General features: G+C 40.5%; 1 protein-coding gene across 2 annotated transcripts in view; it reads right to left on the reverse strand.

Annotated features, from left to right (window-relative positions):
* The window catches only part of ALDH8A1 (aldehyde dehydrogenase 8 family member A1), a 19996-nt gene continuing 6097 nt past the window's right edge, over positions 1-13899 (reverse strand). For both annotated transcript variants that reach the window (XM_006264433.4, XM_019479497.1), the window contains exons 2-7: positions 13301-13448; positions 12116-12271; positions 9697-9846; positions 8139-8395; positions 7057-7218; positions 1-5601 (exon numbers count right to left, since the gene is read on the reverse strand). In XM_006264433.4, the coding sequence (XP_006264495.1) occupies positions 5149-5601; positions 7057-7218; positions 8139-8395; positions 9697-9846; positions 12116-12271; positions 13301-13448 (1326 nt within the window). In that variant the 3' untranslated portion in view covers positions 1-5148. The remainder of the gene's footprint in view (positions 5602-7056; positions 7219-8138; positions 8396-9696; positions 9847-12115; positions 12272-13300; positions 13449-13899) is intronic.

Raw genomic sequence — 13899 nt, forward strand, 5'->3', positions numbered from 1 at the left:
TGAGGTAAATCTTATTACAGACTGTTTATTATTCAGAGGTACATCTTATTAGAGATTTAAAGATATTACATTTCCAGACATGGCACAATGATGGGACAGTTAGTTTTGGGCTTTGTCACCACTGTTCAAACCAAGCAGTTTTGGTTTGTTGTTTTTTTGGTTTATCCATTTAGCTAACAAATTAATTACCTGTGAAGCAATAATTATATACTTAAAGGCAAGTACTGTGAACATTTCAATTCTCTGTGTTATGGGCCTTTGTAAGTTTTCAAAAAAAATCTTTCATATCTAGTAAAGATTCATTCTTAAACCCTTGAGACCAGTACAATGTCATTTTAGCCTTAAAACTTTATCTTTCACATTACTTCTGTGCTGGAAGTAGAAATTCAGACAGAGTACATTAGCTCTACCTACTGATGAATTTGAGAGCCTACACATTCATTGTTGAGAGCTTATACACTCATAGTTAAGGTTCCACAAACAACCTCAGTTTTCTTGCAATACCCTGCCATTGTATTGTGTATTTCTGATTACTCAAGTAATTATTAAGGGAGAAGGGTTTGAATTCTGCTTTCATCAGAAAAAGAAATAGAAGCTAAGCAAAATAACTGTTATTTGTCAAAGGTGAAAAGTATGTAGGAGCAAGGATGTAACTGAACTCAGTATATGCACTGTTCAATCAGTTCCCCTTCTTACCTTCCACTTCTTTGTACAGCAGCCGCATAATCTCCCTGAGCAAATCTGTTTTCAAGCATTACTAATAGATTCAATTGAATACAAATTTGAAAAAACATTAAGAAAAGCCCAAATGAAAGACAAAAACCCGATTAGTAAGCAAGGTGAGAATTGTCATGACAAATGCATACCTTCCCACATACCGTAACAACTTTGCATTAGCCAGATAATCTTTCAGGTGTTAAAAATTTGTTCCATCTGAAGCATTAATTCTTCAAGGCTTACATAAAAAGTAATGCAATCCTTGAAATGGTCACATGAATTCAATTATCATCAGGTCAGTCAACAAATGTGTCAAGATGCCCATCTTAGACAATTTCATAGAAACCTGGCTGTCTGACATCTCAGGCCTGGAATTAAGTCCACTCTGCCCTTGATGTTCTATTCACAACACAGAGTAAAATACAGGGAAGAAAATCTAAATACTAAAGTATTCTGTTTACTTCAGGCTCAAACAAAGGAAAAGCTCACTCAAAGGAAAATCCATTGAGTATATCCACTTAATCCCAGAGTTCAAAGACAAGATTACTCATATATCCAAGCATTCAGTTTAATTCTAAACACCAAATTCTGCCAAGAGATAGAGGACTCAAGGGGGATGTTGCTTGACGCAGGAATCAATTTAATAAAATTTACTTCTTGAGAAACTTCTTTACCCAGGCAGACTGCAGTTGTCACCACAGACCAAAACCTGCGGTCTGAATTCTCCATTTTACAGCTCATTTACAGACCCACACAAATGAGATCCATACTGCCCAGACAGGGACCTGAGGCTGGATATGAACATTAGAGACATAAGAAATCATTCTTCATGAAGAAATAAGCATTCGTCTCATCACCAGATAAGAAGAAACTTCCACCAGATCCTATCACAGCAGCATCTGAAACCTGCACATTCCAAAACATGTATATAGGAAATATTTATCTAAGGGCATAAACAAATGTTGGCAAACGAAGTGGATCAGCTGTTCCAGGATGTGCAAAGTTGTTCCAAAATATGTAGAGATGTGCACCTGGTGAATCCCTAAGGGGGAATCTGGGCAGACACTCCCAGGGGTTATGGGGCTCAATCCTGCATAGGCTGGAAATGCCTACCTGGGGTGGCTGGAGAATGTGAGCAGCTCCACGCCTTAAAGCAAATAGACACATGCTGCAAAACAGCAGCACAAATTCATACCATCTCTGTTGCAGCCACAGACTTTGGGCATCTGTGGTGCAATAAGGGGTATGGATGTCTGTTTGCTTGGCCTTTTTGCTGCCATAAACATTTTTATGGGGGCACAAAGGTGACATCTGTTTACAAATATAGGAGGGCAAGAAATAGAAGAATAAATTGGACACTAAAACCATAACATAACTATTGCTCGAGATGCTTTAGCACCAGTGTTCTTCCAAGACCTATCCCTCATCACATCATTGTGTATTATTCAGATGATCTGCTATTCAAAAAGATCAGAAGGATGAAAATCAGAGATGGTGGAATACATACACAGCATTTATTTTGGTTATAGGATCTCCTCCTACCAATACACAAGGGAAGTATCAAACAACTTCATCCTGCTGAATGTCCTTAGTTTTTATTTTTTGATCCTTTCTATCACACAATACTCTAGTTCTGTCTTCAAGAAGCTGTAGGGAAAGGATAAAAAAGACCCAAGTTGAAGCCTATAGGGCCACTTACTGACAACTATCGTAGCATCTATGTAGTGCTCACCCAAGACTCAGGCCTATTCTCCATATTATTCACCGTTGCACTGAAATTGTTGAGGGACACTGCAGCATGAAGTGCATAGTGCACTTATACATACTACACGCAGGCTGACATCTACTTTATGTAAAGTATCAGGCCGCATCTTGCTTAGTGCCAGGACAAAACCAATGCTTACATAAAAAGCAGCTCACTGAAGCTGAACCCAGAGAGGGGCAGAGCAGTACTGGTCATAGAAGGAGACATTTAGAATTTGCCCCCTGTACAACATGCCTTCCTCTATAGATTGATTACTATTAGTCATCCTACAGCTCTGGTCTCGTTCTTCAAAGGACATTTATAATTGATTCAGGAGAGTCCATCATACTCATGTAATAATTACTTTTTCTGGTAACAACTTAATAGGAAGGAAGAATGAATGAAGCACATACACTGTTGTCCCCCCCACCAATTGTAGTCACAGGGAGCATTGGTCAGAAATTTTCTGACAAAAAAATTCATAAAAAATTCCAATTTAAAACATCTCGGGTTCATTTGGCTTTGCTGAATCAAAGGCAAAGTTCTAATGAAATCCTGCCTGGACTCCAGGCAGACAAGGAGTCCAGGTAGGGCACCAGGGCAGACCCATTAGATAAACTGCCCAAAGGCAGGGTTCCCTGGCCCTGGGGTTGTCAGCTGGTAGCACAGCAGATGTGTCCATGGTTCAGGGCCAGCCAGCCATGCCAAAGCCATGCCAGGCTCTTTCTTTGAAGTGCAGAAACTCAAAGTCTTGGGCTATCTGGCTTACCTGGGGTTTGACTGCCAGGGTCTGTGCCTCTCAGTTTGTCTGCATTGTAAAATGTAGTGGACAAGAATATCAGTTTCATTGAGCAGCTGTAAGGAACAGGGGAACTTCTGTTCATGGGAAATTTCAAAAAAACAGTTTCCCACAAAGCAGAAAACCTATTTTTCACCCAAGTCTAGCAAACACACAAGCATAATCAGCTCCTTGAATGGAAGATTTTTTTCAACCTAACAGTGAAAGTTCATATCCTTGGGCCGCCCTCCAACACTATTGGAGCAATGTTAAAGTATCATGGACTAGGTATCTATGCCATCAGCCCCTCCCACCCCAACAGGCGGCTTGTCAAAGATAAGGGGTCTGCTCCAGCTAGGACAATTTCAAGTTACCTTTGGGCTCTCTGAACTGTATAAAAAACATACAAATCCCATCATTAATATAACCAAACTATGTATGGGTATATGCAATGAAAATATTGCTCTGGAAAGCATATATTTAAAAGACTACAAAGTAAGTAGTCTTAATATGGGTGGGGAGGGAGGAATGGATAAAATGAATCAGTGGGGACCTCACAATGTAAAAGTTTCGATTAGCATTCAAAGTCCAGATGCTGCTCCAAACAAACCTGAGCGATTGTTTCCATGTGCCTCTTGGTCTTCTGTCACATGCAGTACCCCTCCACCCTGTAGATCAGCAAAAAATATTCCTCCAGACCACCTTGACATCTTCCCTGCATTTTCTTTGTTGCAAGGCACAGGAAGGATAATTTTCTATTCCCCACCCTGACAACTTTGATCCATGGCAATCACTTTTCTGTGTCTGGGTGACATGTCTCCTTCCAGAAAAGACCTGAGAAAATTAGTCAGAATGGCTTCAGCTACTTATGAATGCATGGTACAGGTGAAGCCAGTCCTGGAACCATGCAGTTACAATCCCGTCATGAAACAGCTCAAACCCTGAAAACACACCTCACAAAAAGCTGCTCTGAAAATGTCATTGGTGTTTGATGGCAAGTGGCAGCAAAATTGCCTGCAATTCCAATCCTGTTTTAATTGACTGTGAAAACCTTTGCCAAATGCACCACTCCCACAGAATCCCTCCAAAAGAAATAAAGGGTAATATGAATATTTTTAATTTGTTGCAACAAGTAGCCTAGTCTTTCTACAAGGAGTCACATTCAGCCTGTATCCATGAGTAGGCTGGCATATATTTTCTGCCAGACAATTGCTGTGCAGGAATATAAAAAAATACCATCCTAGGAACCCTGCAAATGATAAGCCCTGGTGAGAAATGTTCACTTTGGTTTTAATAAAATGATGATACTGCTATATATTTCAAAATAGGTTATGATAAAAAATGTTTGCTATTCTTGTGCATTGCATGAATATCATGAGTTTACAATTTACCAAAAAAGGAACAGGTGAAAGGTACTGCTGTGGGCATTTTAGCATGAACTTGCCTCAGTGCTAGTTTGATGACAACAGTGAAATATATATGTGAATATATAGCACGAGACATACTCACTTATATAGAAATACACTTTAAAGTATTACCATTAAAGTATAACTACATAATTCACTTGTGTATTTGCCATTCAAAGTAATTCACTGACAACAATCCTCATTATTTATTAACTTGTCTGCAATCTGCCTTTTGGGGGAAAGGTTTTTGAAGAGAAGATGGCAAAAGCCTCAAGATTTCCCTGATCCCTAAGTAATCATGTTTTTGGCCTGAGGATCATACAGAGTCCATACCTGTCTTCTTGTCTAATATGGTGGGCTATATAATCTGCTGTTAATTATGATGAGCACCTTTAGCTTTCCAAAAAAATAGATTTTTAAAAAGTGCTATGTCCCGGAGAGATGTGTAGCTAAGGTTAAATCAAAATAATTTCACTGGCCATAAAATACTTGCATTGGCAAATTTAATGTTTTATTGTAATGGTTTTGACCTCTGTGAAAAACTCATAGGAGTCCTTTGCTCCTTCCCTGCCTATCCCAGAGAATTTCATGCCACCAAATGGCAAGTTCAGATCTCTGATAAGCCAGCAATTAGTCCACACCAAACCAGATTGCAGTCTTTTAGCCACACGATGAACACACCCTACATTACTTGACCATATAGTGGCTGCCAGGCCATACTTGATACCATTGGCTCTCTTAATCACTTCTTCTTCTGTATCAAACACTACCACACATGTCACAGGACCAAAGATCTCTTGCTGCATACAGCAGGATTCATCCTTCACTTCAGTTATGACTGTAGGCAGCATGAAATAGCCATTCTGATTTCTGGTTGGAAGCTGCAAGGACTCGATCCCCTCTCCACACAGAATTCTAGCTCCTTCAGCCTCTGCCTTCTTCACATACTTCTTCACCTTGTAGGGCAAAATGTTAAGAGAAAAAAGACCAAAAATACTGAAGTTTTATGTTTTCTGTATAGAATTAAGTTAAAGATTTTCCAGTAATTCACGCTGGCATTTTTTCTGCCCTGACAAAATGTCAGGGTTACCCTAACTTTTGCCACCCCATGCTTGTACAACAGACAAGGAATTTGCCACCAACTGATCCCTTTCTTTAAATATTCTTTAACTTACTAGCTAAAAAATAATTTGTCCTTTCCTCTAAATATTTTAAAAAATAAGAACGTTTGTCACATGGTGAAAGCACAAGGGACCTGGATCCTTACCTCCTTTGGTATCATGGACTCCCTCTATGACTCTGGGTAATTCATCCCAAATGTAACATGGAAAGTACCTCCCAGGCAAGTACCAGAGGCACTGCATGCTTTCATAGCATGCTACAGTGCTACAGATGCTACAGTGATAAGCTTTGTGGAAAAATCTGCCAGTAAATACATAAAGCTATTTCTTTGGCTGCTGCTGAAATGGCCTACATTTGTACATTACTGGAACATGGTATTAATCACATTCTGCTGTTCTGAAAACACTAGGTGCTTTCTCTCACTTTTTATTTATTCCACAAATGAATCACTGAGAGGTTTTTCCCCTCCTTAGGTTTAAATTATCTAGGTGAATTTGGACTCCTACAAGGAGTCAGGGAGATCTGTCAGTTTTCTGAAGCCCCAAAACAGGTTCAGTAAAAGCAGTGATGGCATGAGGCTCTACACCAATGTGGCTCAACATGGACCTGGAGGAACCACTTCTAGGACCCTGAGGGACCACCAGTCTTTCCACCTCATTGAGCCTTCTCTTCTAAATATTCAAATCGCTGACATGTTACTAGCTACTGCCAATTGTGTGAGCAGGTTTTCCGAGATGGACACCTGACTCCTCAAAACTGACCGATACCATCTTCCATAAATCACCAGATGGTAGACTTTAAACCACTCTTCCCTGAAGTGGAATTCCAGAAACCTGTGGGTTACATGTATGCACCACTACAACTAAGCCAACATACTGTATAACTATGCTTTACGCTTACACTATAAAAAGGGACATTATTGTTAAAATTTTATTGAAATGCTGCCTGACTGCAGGACATACCACTTATGGACTGATTTTTGCTTTAAACAGTTTCACAATGATCGAGCAATTCATTTGTTTAGAACAACTTGTCCACAGAGTTTATTCTGCCTAGAACAATAATGTAACCTCAACTAGAAGCAGCAGAATCCTTAAAAAAAAAACAAAAACAGATTTTTTTTAATTACAAATCTTCTTAATGATCATTTGTGGGGAACTGGCAACAAAAGCTGAATGTGATGGTGGCATAAAAGATGATGTGGTCTTTTTGCCCCAATCATTTCCTATTATCCTTAGTAGATTTCTAAAACGCAATTACAGTTCAAGGAAGATTGCCTTGACAGTTACCTTTTCTAAGTGTTCTTTGCTTATCAGGGCCCCCATGTTGGCTGTGGGATCAGAGGGGCTCCCAACCTTCCATTTTTTGGTTTCTTCAACAAACCTCTTCAAAAACTCATGATAAATGCCTCTCTGAACAAAGATCCTGCTGGTGCAAAGGCAGATTTCACCCTATCAAAAACAATGAAAGGAAATATGGCATTGATTTTTTTTGTTTTACTTTTTATTTCTGATTGGATAGGAATACACCAGGCATCTCGCTAGGAAAGTAAAAGGTAAAGACTAAATTTACACACAAAGGTAAAGATCCTAAACTGATTATTGGGGAGAAAGGATAAAAGTGACCAAAGCAGGAAGGCACTGAGAAGCCCTCACAAATGCAATTGTTGTGTTTTGTCACAGAAAAGTATCTTTCCAGGTTTAAATGATCACCAGCTTGATTTCTTGGGCAGGCCTTTTGTTTGTCAACTTAGCCCCTGAGAATAGATTTTGTGGTCTTTCATGATCTTACGAAAAAACCAGAAGCATAAAGTACTTAGGAAAGAGCACTAGGAGTCCATCATTCTAATTCCACTTAGATACAGATTAATTTGATTCTGGACTATTCACTTTAATCCTTCATCATTTCCATTTGTATAAATAACTTTTCTTCTAGAAAGATAGAGAATCTCTCTCCTAGGCATGGTTGTGCAAATTAATGCATGTAAAAGTACACTGAGCTCTTTGAGCAAAGGCAATGCCCAGTGGTAATAGTGGCTTCTCTGATGGCAGGATACTGGAAACAGCTTCTTCATATGTCTCTTTATATTCTGTTAATGACATGGGTTTTAAAAAAAGACCTTTACATATTTAAAATTCAGAAGCAAGACACTAGGGAGAAGCAGTCGTCAGGAAGAATTCAGACACTTCTCAGCAGGACTAATTAGGCAAGACAGAGTGCTGTGCTGACACAACTATATTGTTTTTGAATCATCTAGTTGTAGCTTGGATATCTCTACAGGGCTCTCTCTGTATTGTGTCACAGATATGTCCAAACATACACACACATTGCTGTATACCTGCTTTACTTGCAACTGTGTATTCTCCCATACCTGATTTGCAAAGCTGGATCTCACAGTGGTAGGGATGCACTGGTCCAGGTCAGCATCCTCAAAGATGATAGCAGGATTCTTGCCTCCAAGTTCCAGAGAGAGTTTTTTGCAGCGTGGGGCACTCCTCTCCATGATGAGCTGGCCCGTGAGTGTACTCCCAGTGAAGGAGATCAGTGGCACATCAGGATGGGAGACAATCGCTTCCCCAGCCTTGGGGCCAGTTCCAAACACGATGTTTACCACCCCTGGAGGGATTCCTCATAGGAACAAATGCACAGAACACTCATGTCCTTTCCTTTCCTTTGGGTTAATTTTACACTCTTCCTGGAAGTCAGGAAACAGCTAATAGCTCTATAGTCACAATGCCTTGCCCTTGACTTAAGAGTAGTGATATTTCGGGGTTTTAAGGGTTTTGTATTATTAAATGTGAAGCTGGGAGAACTGCATGTAAAGTTACCTGGCACTTCCATTTAAGGCCCAATTTTCAGTTGTTTACAACTTTTCCTTACTTTAATCAATCAATCAATCAAACCAACCAAAATTTTCCATGTGAGCATCGTCTGGATGACTTTCCCTTTTTTTTTTTTTTTTTTTTTTTAAGTTTCAGCAAAACTAGTTCAACCATTTCCAAAGAAAGATTATGGGAAAATGTGTTGTTTAAGCCAATCAACCCAGATGTCAAAAATGTTCCTTTTGCTGTTTCCATGCATAGTTGTCCAAGACCGGAGAAGTTCTAAGTTTCTTAAAAATAGCAGACTATCCCTGTTCAGTGGAGCCTGCAAACTGTTTATCTTCACCAGGGGAAAACAAGGTGTATTCTTAAGTCAATTTACCTTAAAAATCTTAGTGAAGACGAGGCAATTTATAAGCTTTCACAAGTTTGCAGAGCAAGCAAGAGACTATGAGAGAGCCTAGGGTTTACCTTAAGTCATGTGAAAACCACAAACTCCAGTAGGATTTTACTTTATTTAACTCAAGTTAGCTAACAAGCTAACTAAGGTTAGCTTGTGTCTTCATGATGACATGGGTTGGAGTTTGGGCACTGAATTAATCAGAGGTCTCATCTGTGCTGAACGAATTTCATCACTGTGATGGCGCTGGCATCGCTGAACCCAACACTGTGATGGGGCTGGCAAAGACGACAGCAGTACTTTTGCTGCAATAGCTGCTACCAGATACTAAGGGCCCATAGGGCCAGAGACAAAAAGTGAGAGCACAGAGACCCTTTCCTTTGTTCTCAGTGCTCCCCCTGCTGGCAGTCAACCAGCACAGAGATAGAAACACCACAATCCAGAAGTAGGAAAAAAGCAGACCAAATGGGTGGTGTTATCACAGCAGCAGACTGAGATGGGATTTGGGAGTTTTGGTGGAGGAGGGAGGAGCTGAGGAAGAATTCAGTTTTTTCAGAGCTGCCTTCACCATGACCTTCTGCCTTTCCTTCCTGTAGTCCCCTCATGTATTTGCTACCCACCTCCCAATTTCTGCAGCAAAGGCAACAGGCAGCACAGGCCCTCATGATAAGGGCTCTCCCACTGCCTCCCCCTCCACTCCCCAATACCTGCTTTATCCAAGAGTTTGCACATCATCCAAGCAGTGACAGATGTCATCTCACTTGGCTTGGCAATGACAGTGTTTCCACATGCAATGGCTGGGGCGATTTTCCATGTCAGCAAGTAAAGTGGTAAATTCCAAGGACTAATTAAACCAGCTAGAGAGACAAAAATAAGGACAAAAATCAGGGCAGGAGAAGAGAATTGAGTTGGCAACCCTGCTCAAATGGAAGTTAGAGCTTCTGTATGGAAATGTTACCACATTTACACCTATGCCATACTCTTAGTTGTAAAGTGAACCCTGAATAATGACCATTTGTAAGAGAAAACATCTGCTCAAAGACCGGTATAAATGATCCCAGAGGTTCCAGTGCAAACATATGTGACCAACTGGACTGGACAAGTGATCTTTGCTATAGATTTGGATAAGGGAGAGTAGAAGGGGGCAGTTTTTTATTGTGCTCCATTCCATCCAGCCTCCCCTGAGAAGATCCCTACAGGATTTCTTATATTTACTAGAACTACCCTACTTCGCTTTTGCAAACAAAATGTATTCCTATAATCAATTCATTATTAAAGAGATATGTACAATGGTAGGGTTCAGGTATCTAAAATTCAATGATAAATTAACTGAAAAATGTAAAGGAGCTGTCCCCTATCTGATAAGGGTGTACAAAACGGGCCATATTTGATTCAGATTCAACCTGACTCAGCGACAGTAATTCGATTCGTTGATTCGGATCACTGTCCTGATTCAATTTGACTGAAGCCAAATCTGAAGATTCGATGCTGATTCAGAGGATTCAGATTTAGACACAGCTTTAAATGTTTTTTCTACAAAACTCAAGGTACCAGGCGTAGCTTGTAAATGCTGTGATGCTGGGGCGGATGGAGCGTCCCACAGGAGCACAGGGGGCCCCCCCACATGCTCAGCAGTGAACCCGGAAGTGGACCGGAAGTACTTTTGGCAATCAGCCACGGGGGGACCCTGGGTACCCTCCCAGACCAGGAGGCACCAGTCACTGAGTCGGGGGAGGGTATAGGGGGCTCCCCCCTGTGCACTCCCCAGCGGTCCCAGAAGTGGAGTGGAATTGCTTTTGGTTCACTTCCGGGTCTGCTGCCAAGCGTGCTGGGGACGCTCCCCTGTGCTCCCGTGGGATGCTCTATCCGCCCACCATCTTAGCCTTCACGGGCTGCCTGTCACCTTGAGGTATGTAGAAAAAACATTTAAAGCTGTGTTTATATCCAAATCATCGAATCTTTCCAAATTGATTTGGAGAGGTGAAAGGGTCTCCTGATTCGATTTGGATTCAGAGATTCAGCCAACAAATCAGGGAGCGAAGCTTTGCACAGCTCTGCTATCTGACTCTGTGCATCCATTGCTTTTTCTGGATTTTATCTAGTCAAATGTTAGCACTGAATATATAATGCATAATACTTCTATGATGAATTGAGCCTACTTTGCAGCACATCTGTGAGCAGACTGATTTCTTCAAATTTCCATGCTGTTAAAACTAATTAATTTACTATCTTCATGAATATTTGCTCTCTAGGCATACATCACAATACTTGAAATCCCAGCTGTGACTGGTCATTAAAAGAATGTAAATTCCCACCGCTTGACTGGATGTGTGTAAAAGAAGCTCCACACAACACCACCTTATGTGCGAATTCAAAAGCTACTTTCTGTGAGCATTTTTGTCAGTAATATTCAGATTCTCAGTTTCCCATGGGGGAAAAAAAAATACTACAAGGGTCTCCACATTACCCAAAACAAATGTAGTTTAAAAAAGCAAATATTAGGAGGAAAAAAATCATGATTCTCAGAGCCTTAAACAAAACAAAAAAGCTGTAGACAGACTAATTCCTCTGAAGTGACAGTGACATCTTGTGGCTCATTTAGGTAACTAAATTATATTTTTGTATATATTTCCTCCCCTCCCCAATGCATGCATGCATGTACTCACATGCGTACACACACACATGGAAAAACTCAAAACTGATCAATAGTGCCCTACCTCTGCTTCCACTGAAATCAATAAGACTTTTGCCCATTGGCAACAGACAGGTCAATATTGAACACAAGAGAAAATCCCATCCTTCCAAAAAGTATGTACCATATGCACACAATTCTTATTTACAGATACATGCGTGCACGCACAGAGAATACGTAACATATTTGGAGGATGGAATCTACCAGGAAAAAAGAATATTTGGGGATAAATACTCTTAGTATTTTTTTAATGCGAAATTGCTCAAGTTCACCCTGGAGGCCAAACTTTACCTCACAAAGGCTGCCTGAAGTTAAAAGGTTAAGTGGCAGAAATAGGAATTTAGCCTTTTACTTTTACCCTTTAACTTTATATTACTTCCCTGGACAGACAGGCTGTCAAGATTTTCAGCACTTCTCCCTCTAGAAAACCCTACCAATTCCTCCAGGGACTCTCATGGTGTAATGCATGCACCCCATCTGGTCCATCTGTGTGCACTCTGAAGTATGGTGAAGAATAGATGAGGCAAAGAACCGTAAGTTATACACTGCCCGAGGGATGTCCACTGTTCTAGCAAATGTAATGGTTTTTCCTAAAACAGACAAGCAACAAGCATTTTGCAATGTCATTAGCATAAACTTAGCACAGAAGAAAAACAAAAGGGTTATAAATGCCCCGAGCATGAGAAGTATTCCAGACTCACCAGACAACTCTGAGGTGCTACTAAATGAAAATGGAGCTGCAGATACAGCTCTTATCACTAATGAAAGCCCTTTTTTGATGAAAAGGTGGATCATGTGAAAGTCACTCACCACAAATAATAAAAATGATATTCATTATAAAATGCACAATGCCTGGCAACTACTACAAGTCCAATAAAAAGTTGTATTACTTCTATGAGACTTGCAATGCTATACTCTTCTTGGTGTCTTCTCACTGAAGGCTTTACAGTGTTTTGTGGATGAATACACTTGGCCCCAAAGCCTCTGTGCGGTGTTATTACCTGCAATCTACAGGAAGGGAAGCAGAAGCATGGAGGCTGACATCTTCAAAACTGGCTGCTAATTTTGAAAGTAGTCATGTCCATGTCTGTGGTTGTAACCCCACATTAGAATTTAAAACAAAAAAAACAAACACCCTCAGTGCTTTCACCCAGGTTGCCCCTCAGTCTTGGGAGATTTGCTCTCTAAATACGTGAGGATACCTCATTATCATCTTCAAAACGCTCCTTAAAACCTGCCTTTACAGCAATGCCTAGAAAACATTTGACAATACCTACCCTGCCAACTTAATGCATTGACCCAAATCCAAGATGATTTTGAATTTAAGATGACCCCCCAAGTATTAGATTCTAGATATGAAAAATTATAAATGTTTTATAATTTCCATATCTAGGATCTAGTTATTGGAGGGTCCTTTTAAATTCCCTGCTCTTACAGAAAACAATGACAGGGGGACAAGTGGCAGGAAAAGCAGTGGCTGGGGGCAGACAGCAGAGGCAGCCAGCATTAGAATCAAAATGGAACTTTGCATTTGTTTCTCAGTCTTAACCAGACCCCCATTTCCCTATCCCAGACCCTATCGCGGGGCAGACAACCCACTAGCAAAACTCCATTTTTACCCTGATCCTTTGATTCTGCTTGTGCAAATGCCTCGAGCTCCTGCTCAATCAAATCTGCTAACTTGTTCATTATCTGAGATCTTTCCCAAGGGCTTTTAGATGACCAGGATGGAAAGGCATCTCTGGCAGCACTGACTGCAGCTTCCACCTGGAAAAACAAAGCAGATGTGGCAAATTTCAGACTGCTTCAGAAAGAAAAAGAGTCAAATAGCTATTGATACTAGAGATCTAGATCATTAGGTCCCTGCAAAAGGCTGTTCCTGCATTATATTCTCCAGCATTATAACCATTTATAGCTTCTATTACTGTTCTCAAGGAACAGTCCCACAGCCTAACAGGTGTTGTTCTGAGGGTGTAGCTTCTTTATATTCTCTTCCACTTATTGATATTTCTTCTGGTTGTACACCCTTTTTACTACTCCTTGGTGTTTACAGCCTAATCCCTTTTTCCTCCTGCACCGGTCATTTAACCATACTAAATAGATTTAGTTCCTTAATATCTTTCCTACATTTCAATCTTTCCATCTGGTTCATGACTGTGGTCCCCATTCTCTAAACTCCTTCCAATTCAAGGCTATCTTTCTAGGAAAATAGGAATTG

Source organism: Alligator mississippiensis, chromosome 1 (genome assembly GCF_030867095.1).
Source record: "Alligator mississippiensis isolate rAllMis1 chromosome 1, rAllMis1, whole genome shotgun sequence".
Taxonomy (NCBI): Eukaryota; Metazoa; Chordata; order Crocodylia; family Alligatoridae; genus Alligator; species Alligator mississippiensis.